The sequence below is a fragment of the Neomonachus schauinslandi genome, chromosome 10, assembly GCF_002201575.2.
Source record: "Neomonachus schauinslandi chromosome 10, ASM220157v2, whole genome shotgun sequence".
Taxonomy (NCBI): domain Eukaryota; kingdom Metazoa; phylum Chordata; class Mammalia; order Carnivora; family Phocidae; genus Neomonachus; species Neomonachus schauinslandi.
Genome location: NC_058412.1, coordinates 125,911,375 through 125,936,486, shown reverse-complemented (window position 1 = coordinate 125,936,486; position 25,112 = coordinate 125,911,375). Strand labels below are relative to the sequence as shown.

General features: G+C 52.2%; 1 protein-coding gene across 1 annotated transcript in view; it reads left to right on the top strand.

Moving 5' to 3' along the window:
* The window catches only part of PREX1 (phosphatidylinositol-3,4,5-trisphosphate dependent Rac exchange factor 1), a 175,534-nt gene that overhangs the window by 82,555 nt on the left and 67,867 nt on the right, over nucleotides 1-25,112 (top strand). The window contains exons 4-7 of the mRNA XM_044919013.1: nucleotides 1,133-1,237; nucleotides 6,604-6,705; nucleotides 15,671-15,832; nucleotides 22,556-22,689. Coding sequence (XP_044774948.1) covers nucleotides 1,133-1,237; nucleotides 6,604-6,705; nucleotides 15,671-15,832; nucleotides 22,556-22,689 — 503 coding nt within the window. The remainder of the gene's footprint in view (nucleotides 1-1,132; nucleotides 1,238-6,603; nucleotides 6,706-15,670; nucleotides 15,833-22,555; nucleotides 22,690-25,112) is intronic.

Below are 25,112 nucleotides of genomic sequence, written 5' to 3'. Positions count from 1 at the left end.
CAAGAGTCCAGCTTTGCGCTTAGGGGCATTTGGAGGTCAGCAGAGCTAGCCCCTTGCCTCAAGACTGCCACTGCAGTGTGGCAGCGACCAGGGATCTCCTTTTCCCCCCAGATTCCTGAGCCTTCTCTAGATTCTTCAGGTTCATACGTACAGGGCATCACACATAGTAGGTGTTTAAAGTCCAGCTAGTTAGCGAATGTTCACTGAGGGCCTACTGTGTGCCAGACGCTGTGCCAGAATCGGGGAATACCTCAGTGAACAAGACGGAGGTGGTCACCGCCTCTGGGGGGCGGGGGGAGCTGACTGCTATGTGGGAATAGACAGATACACAACCTGAATCCTTCCTGGTTACACCTGGCTCGCTACTTTAGCTAGGGTTGTCCAGGTGTTGTTTGAGGAGGTGGGATCTGAGTTGGGGAGTAGCCAGGCTTGGGGGGAAGAATGTTCTGGGTAGAGGGTATGGCAAGTGCAAAGCCCTGAGGTAGGAATAGGCTGGCAAATTCAAGGTAGATAGAAGGCCAGTGAGATGGGGTCAGAGAAAGGCAGGGTCACATTATTTGGCCCTTGAAATTCATAATCAAGTGTTGGATTTCATTCATAGTGTAGTAGAATACCACGGGGCGTGTTCAGCAGGCACGTGACACAGCCTGACTTGCCCTTTAATGCTAAGGGTGGACACTTACTGAGCACTTACTATATGCTGAAGCCTTGTGTTTTCACTCATTTAATCCCTCTAACAACCCCATGAATTAAGGACTATTCCTAACTCCACCTTCCCGATGACGAGATGGAGGCACAGAGAGGCCAGGGAACTTGGCCGAGTTCATACTTAGAAATGCAGAGCCAGGATCGCAAGCCCAGGCTGCTGGCTTTGAGTCTGCGCACTTGACCCTGGGCCCTGGGCCGTGCTGCTTCCTGAAAGGTTACTCAGGCTGCTGGGTGCAGACTTGGGGCAGGAGTGGAGGCTGTGAGGCCCACAGTGAGTGCGCACCCCCCTACCTGAGGTTCCTTCTGCTGTGTGGTCGCTCAGGGTCTGGGGCTCCTCCCAGGCTGGCCCAGGCATTGGCACATCTCAGAGCGTCCGCTTTCCTGCCATGGGCTCTCTCCCACAGGCTCTGTCCTTGTCTTGCAGAAGGACAAGTTCTGCGTGTATGAGGAATACTGCAGCAACCACGAGAAGGCCCTGCGGTTGCTTGTGGAACTCAACAAGATCCCCACTGTGCGTGCCTTCCTTTTGGTAAGTTTACTTGTCACCCTCCCTTCTGCTCTGCTTCAGGCTTGTGGATCTCTGGGCACAAGAGAGCTTCATGCTGACCCATGTTGCCTGGGTCAGCTGGGCATAACAGCTGGGGTAACGCTGGGATCACCAAATGTTTTCTGTAAGGGGCCAGATTTTTGCCTTTTTGCATCACGCGCTCTTGGTCACAGCGACGCAGTTTTGCCGTTGTAGCATGAAAGCAGCCATAAATAATACATAAAGGAGTGAACATGGCTGTGTTCCAGTAAAACCTTATTTACAAAACAGGTGGCGGGCTGGATCTGGCCCTTGGGCCACGTTTGCCAATTCCTGATCTAAAGTAACGATCCTGTTAAGAGTGGTAGCAAGGGTAGTAATGATTGTATTGTTAGGATTACTTAATTATAAGTGAAAGAAAATCCAGTTAAAATTGGCTTATGCCAAAAAAAAAATTTTTTTTTTTTTTTAAAGATTTTCTTTATTTATTTGACAGAGAGAGAGAGACAGCGAGAGAGGGAACACAAGCAGGGGGAGTGGGAGAGGGAGAAGCAGGCTTCCCGCCGAGCAGGGAGCCCGATGCGGGGCTCTATCCCAGGACCCTGGGATCATGACCTGAGCCCAAGGCAGATGCTAAATGACTGAGCCACCCAGGCGCCCCCCCCCCCCAATTTTTTTTTACGGGTTCACTTTTCTGCGAAGTTTAAGACCCAAGAGGGCTTCAGGCACAGCAGAATCTAGGTGTGCCAATATGTCATTAAGAATGTGTTTCTTGGTTCTGCTTTTCTCTGCCTTGGCTCCATTCCCAGGGAGGCTTCCCCACGTGGTACCGTCATGGCCTCCAGCTGCTCTATGCTTACACCGCTCATAGCAGAGAGGCTTTAGGATAGGAAAGCTCCTTTCTCAGTAGTTAACAGCAAAAATCCTGGGTCTGATGCTCATTGGTTCATCTTGGCTCAAGACCTTATCCCTGAACCAATTGCTGTAGGTGGAGGGTTTGGTTGTTGCTCTGATTGGTTGCTGCTGGAGCTGGGGGGCGGAGTCAACTCCACCCATACCACCAGCTCCAAGGGTGGGGTGGAGGCCTACAGGACAGTTGGTTTGCACTTGTGCAAGTAAGTTGGGAAGAGACATTGGTCAGGCCAGACAGCAGACATCCCTGGAGGTCTTCTCTACAATTGCAGAGAGCTTCACTTGTGCAGAAAGGTTCTCATTTGTGATTTCCTTGGAGTTTTACCAGCCACTGTCTATTGTGAGTTAAGATATACATTTGTCTGCTCTGCAGACATCCCAAATAACAGAGGTTTAAACAAAGTAGACGTTTATTTCTCTGTCATGGTAACAGTGTGGATGTAGACAGTCTGAGGCTGGGATGGGGGCCCCAGTGTCAGGGGCCGGTGCCCTGGGCTGTGCACTCATCCACTGGTCTAAGTTGACTTCTCGCTACTTCCACCTTCCGGGTAGTGGGGTGCAGAAGGGTGGGAAGGAGGGCCTGCCCTTCTCCTTTTAAGGGCACAGCAGGAAGCCACACACATCTCTTCTGCTCACATCCAGGACCTCGCCACGTGGCTACAACCAGCTGCAGGGGAGGCTGGGGCATGCAGCTGTGTGCCCAGATGAAAATTCTGTTGCCGTGGAAGAATACAGTAGGGGACACTGCATAGCCCTTGCCAGCAGGTGATTCTGATGACTCTAAAATCTGAAGTGACTTCCCAGGAGTATGTCTCTCAAGAGACTTCCCAAAGCGATTGAGCTTCTCATGGGTTCGAATCCTGAGCCCTCACTTCTAAATCCCCAGCTCATTCAGTCAAAGACCAACATCCCCACCCCTAAGAACGGTTTTATTTCCCAACAGCACATAGAAAATAAGGCACACAAAAGTAGAACATCTAACAGAGCACAAGGAGTGTTAACCACGTGCCCAGAGGGCTAAGCTACACAATAAAATTCTTACCTGTGCTTCTCCCTGATGCACAGTCTCCAACAAAGTATTTCCAGAATTTTGATTCAAAATGTGTGTTTCCTTCACTAGTACGTTCGTGTTGCTTGGTCCATTTTTAGGGAGCATCTGAAGAAGGGCAGATGGGTCTCAAAGGTCTTAGCGTTCGGGACTGATGCTGTTGGCCGCTCTTATCTGCATTCTTACCTTTCCAGTTTTATACTTAGATTCATTAAAGAGTCAGGGCCAGAAGCAAAGATGAAGTCATGTAGCACAAGACCACACATGGCCCCGCTTCCGTGTTCGACCTGCTGCCTTGAGTCCCATAGTCCCTGCTGCCCAGGCTCTAGGCTGCTGGCCTAGGGCCTCTCTTCCTGGGGGTGTCCCCTTGGGCTCAGCTGGGTCTTGGGAAGCAGGAGATGCCAGGATGGTGTTAGCAGGGGTGTGCGAAGGGAAGGGCCCACTCTCTCTGTCCTTCCTTCCTCTCTCTCCTGCAGTCTTCTCGATGGGCCAGGCTGCTGTTTTCCCAGCAGCAGCTGAGCGGGGCCGGATCCGGCCGGGGAAGGACACGGGGGGAGGACACGGGGAGGGGCCTGTGCCAGCCCATGCATCATCTTCCCCCCTCCCTGCTGGTGTCTCCCAGCTTTTGGCCACTGGCAGAAGAGCTGTCTCGAGTCTATCATGGGATGTTAAGGCGTTGGGAACAGACAGGATCTGGCTTTCCAGTCACGATGTGTTGTGTGCTTGCTGAGAGATAGGTTGGGGATTTCATCTTTCTGTGACTCAGTTTTCTTGTCTTTAAAATGGGGGTAATTTATTCACTTATTTGTTCATTCTAAATCTTGGGTGATGACAGTAACCAAGGCAAGAAAAGGCCTTGCTGTCATGGAGCAGCCATTCTAGTAGGAGAAACTTACGTGCTGTATCGTGTGGTGTCAAGTCCTCTGGAGGAAATATAGTCAGTTAAGGATGACAGGCTGTTGGAGGGAGTTAGGGTGGTGGTCGCTATTTTAGATCGGTCTGTGGGAAAACCGTGTCTTTGGTGTTTAAGCAGAGACTTTGGTAAAGTAAGAGAGAGAAGCAAGGAGTATCTGGGAGGGAAGCATTCCAGGTAGAGGAATTGTACATCCCAAGGCCCTGAGGTAGGAGAGTGTTTGACGAATAGCAAGAAGGCCAGGGTAGCTGGAATGGACAGTCTGAGATGAAATGCAGCAGGAAGTGAGATCAGAAGAGTCGAGAGGCCAGATAATAGAAGGAGCATTTAGGCATCGGAAGGGATCTGAGATTCTTAAAAACCTTTTATTGCAGGATATAGCAACTTGCACTAAATGCACTCATAGCGTTTCACCTCCCCCAGGTCAATTCTGTGAAGGAGCAGAATTTAAAGAGATAATTTTCACAAGTTTTTCCCATTGTGCTCGCAGTGTCATCTTGCTAGGATAGTGAATGGCAGCTCTGTGTGTGTTTGCCTTTTTTTTTTTTCCTTAAATGAAAATAACATGAAACAAGAATTTGGAGTGTCTGGGGGAGAAGTGTGGTTGGCAGCTTTGACAGTTATGTGAAAACCCCTTGATCCTGGACAAAGAGCCAGGCCCTTCTCCCGCCTGGTCCTGGGGGCTTCTGGAAAGTGCTCCCCTACCCCCAGGCTCCCCTCTCTCTGCCCGGAGCTGACATCTTCAGGGCAGCTTATGGTGAGCTAGTGCTCGGAGGACAAAGGCCTGAGTGTGAGCAGTGTGGGGCCTGGCATCTCCCAGCTGCCGCAGCTCCGATCCCCCATCTGTGCCCCGGGAGAAATGCGGGGGTGGGGGCCACGCAGCTCCTGCCAGAGCAGGAACCTGGGCTCCCCGGGATTCTGCTTCTCCGAGCAGAGGGCCCCCCGAGCTCCCTGAAGGGCAGCAGGTTTGAGTCTCGGACCCGTCCTTTTGCTTCTGTGTGCCAGTTTCCCATCTGTAAGAGGGAGAAAATGTCCCTGCTTATCCTGGGGCTGTGAGGAGCACGAGGTACAGGGCCTGGCATGTGGTAGGCGCAGGGCAAATGTTCTCTGGGCTTGTTTTCACTTGAACGTAAGCAGGGAACTTGTATCTGATTTGTTGGGCAGGTGCCCCAGTGCTTGGAACCGTGCCCAGCCCATAGTACACGCACAATATTTATTCGCGGAATGAATAAATGAATGAGTGAACGAGTGAGTGATAGGATGAGAATCCTTTTCCCCAGGAGTTCCTGTGTCATTTGCGGTCTGCCCGCGCGGTGTCGAGGAGGAAGACGGGGACTGCGGGCTGTGTTGGCAGGTCGCTTGTTCCTTAGTTTGTCCTTTCCTTCCTTCCTGCGTGCATATCAGCATGCATGCGTGTACTGGGCACATAGCGAGCCCTGGGACAGGATGGTGAGGGGTTACGGTGGGGGACTCAGTTCATTTTCCAGATCCTGTTACCCTCCCTCTGCAGAGGGAACCAACCCCTGTTAGAATTTGGTTTATTTTCCTTCCATCTGTGTCTTTGTATTTTACTACAGATGTGTTCTCCACAAACAATGCCTGGTTCTGTTGTGTGTGTTTTTAAAAGCTTTGTGTGAATGGGTTCATAGCATCCACATCCTTCTGTTTGTGAGGTCCACCCGTGTTGCTCTGCGGTGTGCCTGGTCCCCCGTTTCCACCGCCGTGGAGTGTGGCGATGTGTCAGTCGACAGGCTTATTTTTTCCGTCCTTCATTTGGTGGCTGTTCAGGTTGCTTTCCATTTTTTGCTGTTCCAAACAAGACAGTTTTGAATGTCCCCGTTCCTGTCTCCTGGTGCGTATCTGTGAAAGTTCCTGTAGTTCCTACACACCAGGAGTTAGCAAACTTTTTTGTAAAAAGCCAGATAGTGAACAGTTCAGGTGTTGTGACCATATGGTGTCTGTCACAACCACTCAGCTGTGCCACGGTAGCTTGAAAGCAGGCACGTGCAGGTATGTAAACAAAGGATGTGGTTGTGTTCTAGTGAGACCCTGCTTACCGCAACAGGGAGCGGGCAGGATTTGGCCCAGGGAGGACAGGTTGCCAGGCCCTGATCTAGGCTTTGTGCTGGGTGACAGATATGCATATTTCCATCTCCCCTAGGTGTGGTTAATTGCTTCCGAAGTCTGCAGCTGTGTTTTGAGAGTGCTTCCCCTGCTTATTTGAAAGTGGCCAAGTCCCTTTGCAATCCCTGGCGAGTTTTATTTTTATTTTTTTTATTTTTTATTTTTTTTTAAAGATTTTATTTATTTATTCATGAGAGACAGAGAGAGAGAGGCAGAGGGAGAAGCAGGCTCCCAAGGAGCAGGGAGCCCGATGTGGGACTCGATCCCAGGACCCTGGGATCATGACCTGAGCCGAAGGCAGACGCTTAACCATCTGAGCCACCCAGGTGCCCCCCTGGCGAGTTTTAATGAAGGTCTTCTGTCCGTTTGCAGAGCTGCATGCTTCTGGGAGGCCGGAAGACCACGGACATCCCTTTGGAGGGCTACCTGCTGTCTCCGATTCAGAGGATCTGCAAGTACCCCCTCCTCCTCAAGGTGAGACGCTCACCCAACTCCTTTCTCTGTGTTTGAAGCGACAGAAAACCCAGCTCTGACTGGCTTACTCGAAAAGTAGAACTTGTTAGTTCAAGTAGCTGAGATGTATAGGGACCGTGCTGGCCTTGGGCCGGGCTGGGTCCTACCAGGACCCTGCCTCTTTGTGTTCAGTTCTGCTTTATATTCTGTGTGGTAGCAGATGGCTGTGTTATTCTGGCCATGCACCTCGTCCAGTTCAAGGGCAGTGGGAAAGCCTGAACCCCTCTTCTGGTAGCTCCAACATAAGTCCTGAGAGTCACTCAGGCTTTTGCCATCTGTGGCCAGAAGAATGTGATGTTCTGAACAGTTTGGGCCCGAGTCATGTGGTTTAACTTGAACCAATTACATGAAGCCTTTGCTTGTGCCATTTACCCTTCTCCCATGTGCTTAGACTTGGACTTTACCCCAATGGTGAGGGGCTGGGCTGTGTGGGGCTCTGATCGGTTGAGACATGGTCCAGTGCAGTGAGCTGGGCAGTGTTATGTTCTGATTGGCTGATACCAGGATCAGGTGCTCCCCGCCTGACCCAATCACACTGAGCAGGTGAGCTCTAATTGGTGCAGACTTATGTCATGTGCTCCAACCTCCCAGCGAATCACATGATCCCATGGGCCACAAGCCCGTGGGCGGGGGATGCAGGACCTCCTCATCACAGTTCTGGCTATTTGTGGAAGAGGTTGGGGGCTGCTGCATGGGCCCAGCACAAAGAGCCACACACCGCTGTCTTCAGCTTTGATTTAGTCTCGGTGGTGCAGACCAGGGGGGGTTTGCTGCTTGTGTGGCTACCCAAGAAGTCTTAATTCTCAGTGTCAGAGTCGGCTTCTGGGCAGATCCCCAGCTGGGTGGATGGCTCTGCCGCCATCCGCTGCTCTCTGCCCAGGGTTTTCAGTGCTTGGAAATGGCAGCTCATTGGCCCAAGCCTCCCCTGGCTCCATCCTGAAGGCCTTGCATCGGACAGCTGTTCCTTGGGGTCCCTGCTGGTGGATTAATTTGGCTGGTGGTGCCTCATTCATGCACCTGTCACTGGGGCCACATGCATCCTTGCTCTGTGAACTGGAAGGCAGAGGGGAGGGGAAGATTACTAGGGCATTCTTGAACTTGACTTTCTGCTGGACAAGGTGGGTGACCCTTGAGTCTGTGAGCTGGACCAGACCCTCTCTGGGGCCATCAGCTCTGCCCGGGAACACAGGCCTCTAATGTGTGCAGCCATGGTTGATGGGACGAAGTTCTCTCTGTACCTCCTCTCGCCTCCTGCTCTGTGTCTGTCCCTGGGATCTCAGAAGGACCATCTGCAGTCGTTCTTGGAGCTGCTTTGATCCCCAAACATGTGTTTGAAATGCTGTGTATGGCTGGCTCTTCACCTTGGTGCAGGGAAAGCTCCAGGTAGAACTTGCACATCGGTAGCCTGTGGATTGAATTGGACCTACAGATGTGCTTCATTTGATCTGTTCGGTGTGTTTTCCAAACTTGAATCACGTACCAGCATTTAAGAGGTTGTTCTCTGTAGCGGTTTAGGGCAGGGGTTGGCAAAATGCTGGCCTGTGAGCCAGATCTAGCCCATGGCCTGTTTTTGTCCAACACATGAGCTAAGAATGATGTTTACATTTTTTAAAGCCTTGTTTAGAAAAAAAGAAACCCCCAAAAACAAACAGAGAAGAATATGTGACAGAGACCGGATAGAGCCAACAAAGCCTAAAATATTTACTATTTGGCCGTTTACAGAAAAAGGCTGTTGACCCCTGGATTAGCGCCAGGCTTTGCAGCCAGAGGCTGCTTGAGTTTGAATTCTAGAATGCTCACCATTTACTAGCTGCCTGACCTTGGGCAAGTCACTTCTCTCTGCCTCAGTTACTCATCTGGGGTACAGGGGTTGTATTAATACAGACAGGGTTGTTATGATGATTGAACATTTTTTCACTTAATTCTGAGAACAACTTGATGAGGGAGGCACTGTGATTAGCCCCATTGGCGACACTGAGGCACAGAGGAAGTGGCCTGTTCACGGCCAGCTAGTAGGTTAAGTGGTAGGAACCGGGATTTGAGCCCATTCTAGAGGCCTGCCCTCTAACCACTAGGTTCCGCTGCCAGTTAAGCATTTTGGGCAGTCAAGCTGCCAAAGTCCTTGGGTTTTGGGGATGCTGACCTTCTCAGTGCCCTAGGTGAGGGTCTGGGGAGGTCAGTGGCCTTGTGTTTTGTGGCTCAGTGGCTGCTCTGTTCTTTCTCTCCTGGGGTTTCAAACCTGGAACATCTGACCCATTAGGAAAAATGCCAGCTGTAGTCCCACAGCCCAGTCAGGGCTCCCTAGGTGTTAGCCCTCTGGTTTGTGGGTCTGGGAAAAGTCCAGGGTCTCAGCAGGTGCTTGGAGTGGTAACATATTTTAACAACCAGTGGAGCTGGACCTGTGTGTGTGTGTGTGTGTGTGTGTGTGTGTGTGTGTGTGTGTGGACTCGAAGCTCACAACGGGAGGCCCAGGCGTTTCTGAGGCCTGCTTGGCCCCAGGGGCCACAGTTCGGTCTGGTGGGATTCATGGGCTCTGGATTCCCAGGAGAACAGACAGAGAGGAGCAGAACTGGCTGGCAACCAGTGGGAGAATAACTGCCCACCGGAAACGATGATGAAGCCAGGCTGTGGGTTTGCTCTCCTGACCAAATGGCTGTTTACTCGCCCCGTTTCCTCCGTCTCCAGCTGTGTTTATCGGGAGCTCAGATAGAACCAGGGGGACCAGCCAGCAGGGCCTTAGGTTCCTGTGGGGACGTGCCATGCTCCCTGCCTGATGGACTCGCTCAGTGTCCTGGCCTTTGGCACCCACAGCTGGAACATTTGCATCAGAACACAGCTGGGACTGAGGGCAGCGCTTCATGCTCCTCCTGAGTTCCTCCTTCCTGTCACATTTTCCAGAGGATTCTAAAAGACGGTACCACGAGCCCAATCCCTCAAGCCTCTCCCCCTCTGGCCCCTGCAACTCTGACGCCCTCGCAGATGTCCCCGTGGCCCTCTGAGCCCCCTTGTTTGAGCTGAACTCCGAATCCAGTAGGCGAATGGGGTCAGGGAGCCCGGGTGGGAAGAGAGAAGAGGCAAGAATGAAAGCCTCATTGGGAACGGCCCCAAAAAGCTGAACTTGAACGTTGCCTAAGAATAGCCAGAACATTCTCTCTCAGCCTTCGGCCCAGGCTTGGGATAGACAGTTGGCATTTTTAGGCTTTGTTGAGTTTTCCATCGACATTTCCAGGGAAATGATTCAGGCTTGGGGTCACGCCCCTGGTGCTCAAGTGACAGGTGCCCGAGGGGAGGCTGACTGTCACTGTCCCTTTGGGTTGTTTCCTGGTGATGCACAGATCTCATTGGGCCACTCACTGTCCCAGCGGCTGGTGTGGCTCAGGACCCACAGTGTTTCCTGGGACAGCCCCTACCTCTCAGGCTCCAGGCAGACTGGGCCCCACGAGAGCCTGGTACATAATGGAAGCAGGTTGGGGCAGGTGGGGGCAAACTGGACGGGCACACATCTGTCCAGAGAGGCAGCTGCCACCCCAGCCCCCCTGCTCTCCTTTGCCTCCTATACTCTTGGCCCCTTCCCTGCTATCTCCTTTGCTGGCTCCACACCTTCTGGGCCTAAGCACAGGTGGGCCCAGGGCTTGGTCCTGGGGCCTTTTCTCTCTCTAGACTTGCTCCCGGAGTGGCCTCAGCCACCTTGTGGCCTTTTAAAAAAAAAAAAAATATATATATATATATTCAACAGTTGTGCAATCTTCATCATAATAATTTTAGAATATTTTCATCACCATCAAGAGAAACTCCAGACCCATCAGCAGTCCTTGGGCTTTTCCCTCCTGCCCCAGCCCCTGGCCACCACTCATCCACTTCCCGTCTCTGGGGATTTGCCCATTCAGGACCTTCCATATAGACGGGATCATATCATATGTAACCTTTTGTGTCTGGCTTCTTTCCTTTAGCACAGTGTTTTCCAGGCTTGTCCACATGGCAGCACAGATCAGAGCTTCATTCCTTTTTATGGATGAATAATATTCCATTGTATGGAACCTTATTTTGTTTATCCGTTCATTCCTTGACGGATGTTTGGGTTCTTTCCACTTTCTGGCTATTATGAATAACACTGCTATGCACGTCCATGTACTAGCTTCGGGCGGACACTCCCATGGCTTTAACCCCATCTCTGTGTCCGACCTGCAGCCTGGACCTGTCTCCCAAGCTCCAGGCTTGTTTTCCTGCCCACTCAGCTTCCCCACTTGGATGTCAGACAGGCATCTCCTACCTAACATGTCCAAAAACCAAATGCTTGGCTCTCCTCTTGCCCCAGACTGGGCTCCCCTTCCCCGCCACCCTCTTGTCCCCATTTCTATAAATGGCCACTCCTTTCTGGTTGCTCAGGCCAAACCGGAGCTGTCTTTGGCTCACCCTACATCCAGTCTCTTAGGAGGTCCTGTTGGCTCTGCTTTCGGAATCTATCCTGAGTCTAGCCCTTCTAGCTCCTTCACTCCACCGTGCTCCTGGGCCCCTGCTACAGCCCCCGCTGGGTCTTCCTGCCTCTGCCCTTGTCCTCCACAGTCTCTTCTCAACTCAGCAGCTAAGCCTAAGCCAGTTCATGTCACTTCCTCACTCAAAACCGGCCAGCAGCTCCCTGTCGCTCAGATTGAAATCCGGATTCCTCATCAGTGTCACCTATAAGGTGCTACACAGTTATGTTTCTTTCTGACCTCCTCTGCTTCTTCTCCCACTCCTCTGGCTCTGCTCCAGCCACGCTTGTCTCCTTGCAGTTCTCTGAACACAACAAACATGTTCCTGCCCCAGGGCCTTTGCACTTCATTTTTCTTCTGGGACGTCATTCATGTAGATACCCTGAAGCTCACTCTCTGATATTGTCAGGCGTCTGTTGCTCAGTTGTTCCTCCTCAGAGAGGCCTTACCTGACCACCCAGCTGTAGCAGAGGCACCTCTGCCATTCTCTGTCCCCTCGCCTTGTTGTTGTTTTTCTTCACAGTCCCTTCCCCTAACTCATATTCTGTTCTTACCTCTTGGTGTACGGATTGATTTTCTGAATCCTCATTAGGCTATCAGCTCGGCCAGGGCAAAGGTTTGGGCCTGTTCTGTTTGTTGCTATTCCCCAAGTACCCAGCATGGTGCGTGGCACATAGTCGGTACCCCCCGCCAGTGACTCACTGAATGACTATGGAAATGCCACCCTAGTGTTGCCAACTGTTTCTAAATCCAGAAATTGGGACTTTTATAAAAGGTGCAAGCACCTGATTTCCAAATGTCAGCTTGGTTCAAAACTTGTCAAACGTGCTGAGGCCAAATAGGGCGTGTCCTGGGAGCTGGGAGCCGTCTGCTGGGGACAGCTGCTCTAGCATGCTGCTGGCAGGGATGCTTCTGGCAGAATGGCTACTCAGGGTACAGCCTCGGGGCTTCGCACGGGCTCCCGTGTGTCTTGCACCTCCCACATCTGTCTGCAGGCGATGCAGCTGTCGCCCACGCTCAGCGTGAAGACCTTGCCATTCAGTTGTTCCCTCTGTCTCCCTGGCCACCGGGGGTGTGGCACCCCTGCAGATGGACCACGGTCCATCACCGGGGCGGTGTTGGCATCAATTCCTCATGCAGGGGGATGGCTGGGGAGTGGCGTGTTCCCCGGAGTGGGGCCGTGGACCACGCGGGGCTCTCCAAAGGATGTTAGGTGGTCCATGGAAAGCCTTTATGTGCGGTGAGTGGTGGGGGAGGGAGGCGGGCAGCACTGGAAAGCAGTGCATCCCATAGGGAGAATGTTCTTTTCTTAGCAAATCCGTTTGTGTCTTCCTGATTCCCTCCAGGAGAGAGTTTCGCTTGGTGCTGCAGTGCCAGGCGTTTGGGAGGCCATTTGTTTACTCACCAACGATTGTTGAACAACTGTTATGTATAAGGCATCGTCCTAGGTGCTGGAGATACAAAGTGAACAAAACGGCCCAGAGCCCTACTTCTGTGGGACTGGCATTCTGTTGGGGGAGACAGACAACGGAGGGATAGATAGGAAACGAATATACTTGTAGAGTTGGCCTGGGTGCTGTGGAGGAGAAGTATCTCAGACTAAGAGGGTTGGTAAGGGCCAGGAGTGATGGACTGAGAGGGTGACATTTGAGCAAAGACCTGGAGGAGGTGAGGAAGGGGGCCATACAGGTACCAGGGGGAAGTGTCTGCCAGATAGAGGGAAGAGCCAGTGCAAAGGCCCTGTGGTAGGATCGTGTCTGAGGAACAATTAGGTGGCCAGAGGAGGATCTGAGGGAGAGAGTGGGGGAGTGAGGTCAGAGAGGTGATGGGGCCAGTGTAGGCAGGGCCTTGTGGGCCATTGTGGGGTCTTTGTCTTCTCTTGAGTGTTGTAGGTGCCTCAGGAAGCTTCTGAGCAGGGGAGGGACAGGGTCTCCCTTCGTTCCCGAATGGACTGTGATTGGGGAGTGGGGACAGGGTCCAGGGGGTTGACTTCAGCGGTCTGACCCAGGGTGGTGGTGGGGGGTGGTGGGTTCATTTTGAGATTTACCCCTTCACATCATTTTCCCATTTCCTGTTGAATATTTGGGTCATTCCTCTGGAGTTCTTCTCTGACTCTGAGGTTGCGAAATGAGCTCCTTATCTGCCAGGGATCTGGCAACGATTGTGGCCATCTTGCTGTGAGGGCCCAGGAAGTGAGAATTCTCCTCACTGCAGCCCCCGCCGCCCCGGCTCTCGTGCTCCCCGAGCCGCAGCGCCCACCCTGCATCCTGCGCCTCGGGCTGAGCGCAGACACCTTGCCCAGGCTGCTCTAACACCCAGTGTCAGCTCAGGTTCTTGTGTGTGTGCGGTGAGCTGCAGTAGCCTGGGAATGCTCCCTCGGGGTGGGGCACCTGCTCGCACCTCTTTTTTTTTTTTTTCCCAAAGCTTCGGGTCACACTCTCCTTCCCTTTGTCTGATTTATCTCGATCGTGTTCACCGCCTGGGGCTGTTGTCTGGTCCCCCCTTCCCCTAGGGGAGCACTTTTTGCCAGAGAGAGGGCTCCCTCTCCCCCTTCCTCACTTCCCCTTTGCTGTGTCCCCGGAAACTGGCAGGCGCTCAGGAAACCCTCCGGGTCCTGATGCTGCAGAACATCTGGGCCTCCGGACCGTTAGGACCTGTCCTCCAGAAAAGAGGCTGTTGGTTTTCAGGCGGGGCAGAAATGAAGTGAATGGAGAGGGAACGTTCTGGGGTTGGTTTTCTGCTCGGAGCGCTCCGCTCCGGACGCGCTGGCAGATTGCCCCCTGCTGTCCCGGCACGTGTTGTCAGAGAACAGGCTGCTGATGGCTAGCGTAGACTGAGAGCTTACCATGTATGTACTTGACCGCGGAGGTCCTTTTCCTGGAGTATCGGCTTCACCGTGCCCGTGAACAGAACCAGACACACATCCAGGCTCACATCCGCGTTCCTCCTTGTACTTTGTTGCGGCCTTGGGTCATTCTGCCTCTATCTCCTTATCTGTTAAAGGGGATAATAATGGACCCCACCTCCCACGCACAGAGTAAAGGCTGAGTGGGCAGTAACTGCCGCCACCCTCCTCCTCCTCCTCCTCACCATGGTCCTCCTTATCAGTGCTTTTCAGCATGGAGGGCGCCTGGCCCGAGGTCACCCGGCTACAGAGGGGCAGAGCCAGCCCTGGCACCACGTGTGGTACGTCAGAGCACCACATCTGTGATTTTCAAGGGAGCAGAGAGGTGGGGAGATCCTGGAACCATTAGGCGCGTCTGGGTCGGATGGTTAAGGAGACCTATCTCTGCCGGCACGGGCCTGTCGGTTGAGTGATTCGGCTGGAAAATTCTGCAGGCTTGAGGTCCTGCCAATGTCTCCCTCCTGTTTCTCTCTCATCACACATAGCGCGTGGCGAAAGCCCTTTGATGACAACGAGCCTGGACTTCAGCACGGCCCAGGCCTGCGCTCGTGGAGGGGGTGTGAAGCGGTGGGGGAGGGCCGTGGAATAGGGCCCGCCCAGACTGGCCACTTGCCACGGTCTGTCCTGTCCCTGTGAGGTGGGGTGTTTTTATACCTGTTCTACAGATGAGAAGACTGGGGCTGGGTGGGGTCTGTATCTGTGGCCTCCTCTCTGACCTCCTGATCTCTGTCTTGTTTCTCTCTTTTCCTTTCTGTCTTTCTCATTTACATCCCCTCCAGCTACACCGCCTCATTGCTGTTCCTCCTTACATCCCATAAACACTCCCACCTCAGAGACTTTGCATTTGCCCTACGCTCTGTCTGGCACACTCTTCCCCAAGATTTTTGCAGGACTCCCTCCCTTGCTTTATCCAGAGTCTCTGTTTAAATGTCACCTCCTCCAAGAGGCCTCCCCTGACCTCCCCATTTGAAAGAACACCTCCCGGGGCTCCTGGGTGGCTTAGTCGGTTAAGCCTCCACCTTCGGCTCAGGTCATGATCTTGGGGTCCTGGGACCGAGCCCCAAGTTGGGCTCCCTGCTCAGCAGGGAGTCTGTTTCTCCCTCTGCCCATCCTCTGGCTTGTGCTCTCTCTCTCAAATACATAAATAAAATCTTAAAAAAAAACAAAAGAAAGAACACCTCCCTTCCCAAGACCTTCAAGCCTGTCATTCTGATTTGCTTTCATAGTATTTATCAGTGCCTGACATTGTATTGTAAGCGTGATTTTTCTTTATTTTGGTCCATCTCCTTTACTAGAATGTAATACCCACCAAGTGAGGAATGTTTCTCTGTTTCATTGACAGATTTGTCCCCAGGCCCTAGAATACTGCTCTGCCATGAAGAAGGTGCCCAGGGGACATTTATTGAATGAGTGAGTGAATGAGCGAATGAATCAGTGATGATCCCCAGCCCCAGAACACCCGCTTTGGCTCAGGGTCAGGTGACCTGGATGCCGTGTCTGGGCCCCTCTGAGTCAACGTCTCTCATTCCTGTCCTCATCTGTCCCCTAGGAGCTGGCCAAGAGGACTCCTGGCAAGCACCCGGACCACCCTGCGGTCCAGAGTGCCCTGCAGGCCATGAAGACCGTGTGCTCTAACATCAATGAGACCAAGCGGCAGATGGAGAAGCTGGAGGTCCTGGAGCAGCTGCAGTCCCACATCGAGGGCTGGGAGGTGCGTCAGGCGGGAGGCCTCCTGGGCTTGAGAGGGGCCCCGGGGATGTGCAGCTGCAGGTACGCTGTGGTCTGGTCCCCAGATTTCAGCCTGCCGTGTGTGTGTGGTTTGGCCTCTGTGGCGTTTGTAAAAAAAAAAAATTGTTTAGTTATTTTCCTGTGAAGTCCACAGAAAAGTCTAGACTTAAAGTTTCTTTTGAAAAATCGGTAGCCCTGGGCCCCCACTTCCCATGACCACAGCCACTAGAGCTTCCGGTTTTTTCCTTAGTCCCCAGTGCCTCCCATTCCTCCCCAGTCTCTCTCCTTCACACGTTGCCTTGTCTGCCTGGTGTCCATAGGCCTTTGAGCTTTTGAATGCCAAGGTCCACGGTAGTGCTTACGGGTCCACTCCAGGACAGAATTCTGGCCTTGACGCTCCCTTGCTGGGTGACTTTAGGCAGATGTCTTAACCTCTCTGAACCTCCTGTTTCCTCATCTATCCCTGGCACACAGTAGGTACTCAATAAATGGTAGGTGTTGCTATTACATTACTATCGTCACGCTTACGGGGGTCTGGGATTCTTGAAATCTCATTGTGCATGTATTTAAACCTCCATGTCTTCCTTAGATTTATTTGCTTAAACCTCCGTGTCTTCCTTAGATTATCAGAGATTTCCTACAAATCTGTTGAAGGAAATGGGGAAATCTGAATAAATAAAAAAAAAATGAGTATCAGAGTAAATGCAGCTGGAATGGAAGATCAAACGGAAAGATGAAAGACTCCTAGATTCTTCTCTGAATCATCTGCCTTTGGGTTTTCTGGCGCTTGCTACTTTTGGGATTTCCACTTCTTTTCCCTGCATTCCGGAATCCTGAATGTGACTCCGTATCACTGCAGAGATTGAGAGTCTGGCTGTAGAGAGGGGCCTGCTTTGAGGGAGGAGGCGGGTAGTGTGGATTAGTGCTTGCCACGTACCCATCCTCTTCCCGCTGGGCCTTCCCGTCCTCCCGGAGCCCGGGAACGAAGAGCTGCATTTCTCAGACTCCCTTGTAGATCAGGTTTGGGATGTGATTGGCCAAAGTCAGATCCAGCTGCTGGGGATTGGGCAGATGGGGTGGGACAGAGATCACCCCGTGCTGTCTTTGCAGCAGAGCACAGCCGTGGTCGTGTTGGGGGGTCCGTGGTAGCATCAGCAGAGGGTCCGGGCTCCAGCATCCTGGGTATTCGGAGGCATGGGACACCTGCTTGTTGTTGGTGGCGTGTATCTATCAGGCAGGGCTGGCTCTGCGGCTGGCAGTTGAGGCAGCAGCTCCCAAGGGCTAGATGCAGCCTGGTGCTGTTTTCCTGGAGTATCCGCTTGGGCAGGTGTGTGTGACTCTTCCTTTTCCCAGTGGGGGCCAAGGCAGTGGCTCTGTGGGGGGTGGGCCAGGTATACGGTGTTGTTGGTTTTCTGGGAGCCCCGGTTTGGATTCCTGCCTCTCCTAGACCATCCGACAATTAAGTAAGCCCCTTATTTCTTTCTGCTTAAAATATACGTAGCTTGGTTTCTATGTCCTGTGACTGCAAATTGCCGGATACTCAGGTGTGTCGGTTAGGGTGTGTTGTCTCAGGACTCACGTCAGCCCCAAGATGTCAGGGCTCCCACTTTGTCTCCTGCAGTCCTCTTGGCCTTCCCCACCTGGTTCCATGAGAGCCGGCACTCCAGGCATCTCGTGTTCCAAAATTGCAGGAGACAGGGGTATGGCCAGAGCAGTTGAGAGGAAGCTCTTCTCCTCAGTGGAGGAAAACCTTTCCCAGACGCCCCAAAGAGACTTCCCCTTTTATCTCATTGACCAGTGGGTCACACGGCCACTTTCAGCCAACACGCCTACCTAAAGAGCAAACAGAATGGAGGGTGTGTTTAAGCCTGTTTGGGCTTTGAGCTTCCTGGCAGCCAAGGTGAAGAGAGCAAGAGACATAAGTTACTCAATATTTATTTTCAAAAAAGGAAGACCGAGCAGTTCTTCTGGGAGACAGAGAGTTTCCTGGAAACCAGCTGAAAAAGAAATTTCTCACATGGGAGCCTGTGGAGAGGAGGATTGAGCAAGCAGTTTGGCAGCGGGAGCAGAAGTGATCTCTAGATGCCTACTTCTGGGAAGGACCTAGGGAAATAGGAACTAAGGATCTTTAGGGGCCCTTTTAGACCCTGAAAAATCTACAGTTGGAAAGTGGCCCTGATTTCGATCACCGTTTCTGGGTGCTGTAGGAAATACATGCGCCAGAATAAGAATTGCTGGCGATGATTGAGCCCTATTACATGTCTCCAGTACTAAGGGGAGGTGCTCTTATGATCCCCATTGGACAGCTGAGGAAACGGAGGCACAGGGACTTAGTTTGGAGGCCCAGCCCTGTAACTGACAGATTGCCCTGCCTCAGGCAAGTTTGTCACGCTCTCTTGGCCTCCATTTGCCCTTGGTTGTCTAATTTGAGTAATAGTATCTCTTGAAGGTACCTCCTGGTGTCATTCTTTTTTTATTTTTTAAAGATTTTATTTATTTGTGTGTGTGTGAGAGAGAGGGAACACAAGCAGGGGGAGTGGGAGAGGGAGAAGCAGGCTTCCCGCTGAGCAGGGAGCCCGATGTGGGGCTCGATCCCAGGACCCCGGGATCATGACCTGAGCCGAAGGCAGACGCTTAACGACTGAGCCTCCCAGTCGTCCCTCTTCTGGTGTCATTCTCAGGATAAAGTGAAAATTGGAGTATGAATGCTCTTTGGAAAAAGTAGAGTGGTTTTCTGTGCAGTAGAAAGGTTTCTTTTTGTTTTTTTAAGTGTATTTCCTTAAGTAATCTCTACTCCCAATGTGGGGTTTGAGCTCACAACCCCGAGATCAAGAGTCACATGCTCCCCTGACTGAGCCAGCCAGGTGCCCCAGTAGGAAGGTTTTAAAATGCAGTTCGATCCTCAGGGTGACTTGTAAAAATAATGTGTTATCATAGCTAGAAAAAATCCCGTGTAACAGTGAAGCTACTTGCAGTGACCTCATGCTCTCTGTAGTCACAGCCTCAGGGCACAGCGTGACTTCGGGTGTAGTTTGTAGTGAACTGGCAGTGGTTGCAGATCCTTAGTTCGGATAATCTTCCAGATAATTACCGATCTTTCCATCTGACCTCTCGCCGGTCTGGTTAGATAGCTGCCATCTAGCTCTTGGAACATGGCTGGCAAGGGACTCGTTGTGGGAGGAGGGGCAGTCTCTCCTTGGCTGCTTTCTGGCCGTGTGCTTGGGCTTGCATCCTGAGTTTGATCTCCAATCGCTGGCTCCTCCCCCTCCCCCCATCCTTCCTAAGCTGCTTGTCCTTTTTAGTCGTGAGACTGGTTTACTTAAAACCAGATAAATTAATCCGTAAATCCACTTTACAGAACGCAAGGAAATGGCAGGATGTTGCAATACGGTGGAAGTGGGTGAACGAGCCAGCCCCCTTTGCGGGGAGGGGTTCTTTGTCCTCAGTTTCCCCATCTGAAAAGTCCGGATAATCGCAGCCCCCCTTCTTGGGTCACTTGAGGATTCGGGAGGGGACGCATGTACAGCACTCAAAACGGTGCTCCTTCATGGGCTCGGAGTAAACGCTCCATGATCGTCGGGAGGAGCAGTGGCAGCAGAGCAGGATTTCATTCTTGCTTTTTTTTTGGATGAAAAAGTATCACGCAACTTTAGCTACAGCTCATACCCGGTGTGGGCTGACCCTCCTGCAGAGGGACACTTGGGGAGCAAGCCCCATGGACTTTTGTGTGAAGCTCACAGTAATAAAAAGAAATGCATGTTCTTAATAAGAAGGAAATAGGGCACACTTGTCTTGCTGGCTCTGGAAATGCTGGTTGCCCACTCACCCATGAGGGGACAGAAGGAAAACAGGAGTGAGGAAACATCAAATTTTTATTTAAAAAAAAAGAGAGAGAGACCATAAACAGAAATGGTCATAGGTCCTTCCACCCTTCCTGGGATGCTTTATGCTCCAGGGGGCTGTGGTCTCTCCCCTTTGGAGACCCCTGCTGTAGACCAGTAGTCTCATAAAAAGTCCTTCAGGTTGTCAGGTTACCTTCTAACAGGCAGCCCTCCCTCCCCTCCCTGGGTAGTAGAGGTTGGTGGGTAGGAGAGGGGGGCCATCCTGTCTGGGTTCAAATCCCAGCTTGCTCACTGACCAGCTGTGTGACCTTGAACTAGTCACTTCCCTGCTCTATGCTTCAGTTTCTATATCTGTAAAATGAGAGTTGTCGTAAGGATGAACTGTATTTGTATAAAATACTTAGAACCGTAGCGGGCGCGTGGTAAGCTTTTGTCATCTTCTCTCCATGTTAATGCTTCAGTTTGAGCGAGTCTACACTGTCCGCAAGTCTCTAGCCCTGGCTGGTGGAAACCTTGGTTCTCAGCCTCTTCCCTGTGCATCTGATCCTCAGCACCACCCCTGACCCAGGTTCAAGGATTCTGGGGAGACTGAGGGCCAGCTGGGCTTCTCAGCAGGGCTAGGGTGGATGGGGCATCTCCCTGTAGTGTCCTTGGCAGTTCAAGTGTATTTGCTAGGTCGTCTTTGGCCAAAGCTGGAGGGACAGCTTCCCAGGCTGGGTTCACTGCTCTTTGCAGTCCCTAGACGTTGACAGAGGGAGGTCAGGTGTAGGCCTGTGTGATGTCGGGGTTCTGGGCCCTGTAGCCAGGCCAGGTACCAGATTCACATACAAGCAGCTAAAATCCCCCTTTGGAGGCTGGAAGGCGGAGGGGTGGGCATGAGTGAGGTGAGGGGATGAGGCGGGGAGACAGGCGGCCTCCAGGAGCTGCTGAACGGCTTCTGCCCCAAGCTGGCCCATGGGCTGTGGCTAGAGCCTCATCACCCCAAGAGTCACGCTCGCCCTGTTGGCGACGATACTGGGGGCCTAGGGGGCTCTTCGTCATGAGACCCCGAGCCGTGGAGCAGCGAGCTCACTCCCTCACTGGTGGCTGTGTGCGGAGTCCGATGCCTGTCTGCAGCATGCAGACATCTGTGCTCTGGTTTCTGTTAACAGGTGCACACGCCTGCCCTAGGCTGCCTAGCCCTTGACCACAAGGAGGCTGGTGTCCCAGGACCCCAAGTGGGCCCCAGGGGGATCTCTGGCATTTTTGGGTGATGAGTGTGCTGTGCTCAAGGGACACAGCATGGAGCAGGGGAGACTGCAGTGGGCAGTTAGCAGAAAGCCTGATTTCTGCGTTTCTAGAACCAGTTCCCCTTCTGGGTCTCAGAAATAACTGAGTCAGCATACCTCATCGGATGTGAACTCCTCCTTGGTTCTGGGTGTCACGTGTTTGGGGAAGGAGACTGTGCACACTTCTCCCTCTCTCTTTCTCAAGTTCATTTCTGGGCAGAGACAGCATCACGCATCATTCTCCCTCCTCTGTAATCTGCAGGTCTATCAAACATACCTCCCTGAACCCCTCTTTCGTGTAGTGTCCCTCGGGCCTAAATGTCACAGGCACCCCACTGTCTGCCTATTGACAGGCCTGGTCCTAATCCTGATGTGTGGGTTCAGGCACCTGGTTGGCTGCTGAAAGGAAGGAGGATGGCATAAATGAGGTAGAAGTTGATTTCTCAGCAGGAGAGCAGGCGGGGGGGCGGGCACTCTGCTCCCTGTGGACCCAGGTTCCTGCCAGCTTCTTGCTCCACCGTCTGCTACCGTGTATACCACTGTTCCAGTTGTCTTCCAGCCTGTGACAAGAGGGAAGGGAGGGAGAGGAGAGGAAGCTATTATCTTTCAAGGAAATATTGTAAAAACAGGGCACATGGGCCATACTTTAGTCACATGACCCACATGGATACAAGGGTTGCTGGGAAACGGAGTCTGTGGTTGGCCAGCTGAGTGCCAGCTAACTCCATTCCTGCGACAGGCAGGAGCCTGCGTGGCTGGCGTCCGGGGCCCTCCCAGGTGTGTTTCCAGCCCCCTCTCATTTAGCACTTTGAGAGCTCTGTGCCCCACTCTTGGTCCTGCCTGAGCTCCAGACAGACCTGTGCCTCTCCTGACCCCACCAGCTGGAACGTCACGGAGGTTCAGGGAGCTTCATACCCACGGAGCATCGTGGCCACCCCCATCACTTAGCATAGATGACCAGGTCGAGTTTGAGAACTGCTTCCGTCTGTGTTCCTATCTGTAGCTAGGGTAAGTGCTCCAAGAATCCTGCCCCGACGGTGTTCACACTGTTTATCACCCGCTCTACAGGCATTTATTGAGCACCTGCTGGGTGCCTGAGAGGGTTACAGGTGCTTGGAAGACGGTGGCAAATGCTGACTAATGCTCGATATCGCTTCCTGTCCTTAAGGGCAGCGTCATTCTAGTGGGGTCAGTGATACCATCACAAGGCAAGACGTGAATGAGGAAGGGATAGGCAAAAACAAAACAAACATGAAAAGCCGCAAACCCCAAGCAAGAACTGAACCAAAATAAAACCGGATGCCAACGCGGGCTGGGTGGATGACTTCCCCTCCCCAAGCCCAGGTTTCTGTCCTAAGAAATGGGCATCTCCATGCGCTCTTCCCGGCATTGTTCTGGTGTGCTCGACAGACAGAAGCCATTGATCATATTGTTTGGATTTTTCTGGCTGCTGAGAGAGTTCCTGCAGTGGTGCGTTTAGGTTTTGGGGTGCAAGCGAGGCAGTGGTAGGTTCTGTCTCTGGGAAGGAAGCGGATATCCCTGAGTGCTCTCCTGGATTAACCAGCTCATGCCCTGCTCCCCTCGTCACTCTCGCAGGGCTCGAACCTCACGGACATCTGCACCCAGCTCCTCCTACAAGGGACTTTGTTAAAAATCTCCGCGGGCAACATCCAGGAGAGGGCCTTCTTCCTCTTCGACAACCTCCTTGTCTACTGCAAGCGGAAATCCAGGTGAGTTGCTGGGGCAGCTGGGGGCCCGGCTGCCCAGGTGAGCCAGGAGGCAGGAATTCGGTGGGACCTTGACAGCCTCTCACGGTGACACCTTAGGCTTGTCACTTCCCTCTCTGAGCCTCCCTTTTCTCTTCTGAGTTGAGGGGTTGTTTTCTAGATCAGCACCGCCTAATAGAAATATAGTGAGAGCCATACACGTCTTATTTAAAATTTTCTAGCAGCCACTTTAAAAAAAATAAAAAAGAAATAGGCAAAGTGAATTTAAATAATATATTTTATTTTTTCCAATATATCTCTAAATATTATTTTAATGTACACAACCAATGTATAATCAATTTTTGAAAATTATTAAAGAGATATTTTGCATTTTGTTTTGTTTTGTACACTAAGCCTTCAAAATCTGGTGCATATCTTACACTTAACAGCACATCTCGGTTTGTCCTAGCCTCGTTTTAGGTGCTCAGCAGCCCCATGTGGCTTGTGGCTGTTGTATTGGACAGTGTGGTTCTAGATGGTCATAGAAATTTGGGGATTCTTTGTGACACTGACATCTATGATTCTGAGATCCGAAGGTGGGGGATTCAAGGGCAGAGGGCTCTTTCACTATTAAGCTTTTTGAAGGAAAGAGTAGTATCTTTGTCACTTTTGTGTCTTTCCCTGGAGCCTCCTACACTTTGTAGAGTCGAGGAGTGACTGGAGGGGGGTGAGTGGTAGACACATACAGGTGCATGGATGCTTGCGAGTGTGAATGATGGGCTGTGTGGGCAGATGGGAGGAGGGATAGGTGCATTGGTGGGGGTTGGAGGATGAGTAGATGGTGGATGAAGGGGGGCAGGGAGGATTGTGGATGGACGTGTGAATTGATTTGTGGATGGATGAGTGAGTGGGTGAAGGAGCGAATGGGTGAGTGGTTGGAGGTGTTAGGAGATGGCTGGATGGAGGGATGGACAGAAAATGGGGAATGTGTGGATGTTTGGGTAGTTGGAGAAGTGGATGAAGACATGATGAGCTGGCAGAGGTGTGTTCCGATGAATGGTGAGTTGGGGCCTTCATGTATGATATTTAAATGAATGGGTAGATGGAGGGATGGTCATAAAATGGGAGGTTCGTGGATAGATGGTCGGATGGATGGATGGATGGATAGCTGGATGGTTGGTTGATAGTTGTTGGGGTGGTTGGATTCTGGGATGGAGGGTTGGGTAATTGAACGACCAAGTGGGTGGTTGGGTGGTTGGGTGGTTGGAGAGGGAGAACTGGGAGACAGAGGGGTAGGGGAATGAGTGGCCGGCTGGCTGGCTGGCTGGGTAGCTGGGTGGATACATTGGTGGACTGAGAGATCCCTGCCTTTCGGTTTTCTGAAGAAGCCCTTTTTGAATCCTCTTTCCTGTTATCTTATTTTAGGTCTGAAACAGTGACTTTCCAGAGGCTTCCTTACTCTTTTATCTAGGAAAAGCTAAGGCTGAGGGGAGGTCCAGACCCTGGGCCCTACCGTCAGCATTGCCTCCACCTTCCTCTCTAGGGCTCTAGGCATGTCACTTACTGTCCCTGAGCCTCTGTCTCCTTGTCTGTTGCTGCTGGCCTCCTAAGGTTGTCGTGAGGAGCCTTTCCACAGGATGAATGATGGCGTTCCTTGCGTGTTCATGGGCTTCTCTTTCTCCTCCAGCCTGACCTCTCCGAGCCTCAGTTTTCTTTTCTGTAGAATGGGGATGATAAGCCCCTTCTTACAGTAGAGTTGGTGTAGAGCCAAGCTCCTTACAGTTGAATCCCTGTTCACATTTCTCTGGCTCTGTGACTTTGCCTCTGTTTGCCTCAATTCCCTTATGTGCAAAATCGGGTGAATTATCGTTATGTATCTCAAATAATCATTGTGAAGAGCAGATGTGTTAGGCATGCCCAGTATGTAGTAAAGCTCACAAAATAAGGGTTAGCTGCTACTACTGTTAGTTAACTTACCTCCATCCGTGTGGGGTTCCTGTCCACCCACAGGTGCAGCTCCAGGCACAGAGCGGGCACTTCAACCACAGGCCCCTTCCCCGCTGCCCTTCTTCCCAGTTCTGGGTTTGGTCCTTCTGGTTGAAGGCCTTGGCCTCCCTCTTTGACCATCTCCCGGAGCATGTCTTCTTTATTTGATGTTTTAATGCTGCCCACTCCATTAGGTCTGTCTGTGCCTGTCTCATGTCCCTCAGTCCCCCCCATTAACATCCCCTTTTCCTTCCTCCTTGCTTCCCGCCTGTTCTCACTGGGCCCATCCTGAGAGTCCTCTGCCCTTCCCTGCCAGCCGCCCTGGGCTGTCTGAAGCAGGCACTTTCCCCAGAACACTGGGGTTTAGAAAACAGAATGTCCCTTTGGGTGCGTGTGACCTGCTCCAGCTTTGGCTGAGTTTGCTCATTCCGCCCTGGTGCAGGCCCTTCCTCCGTCGGCAT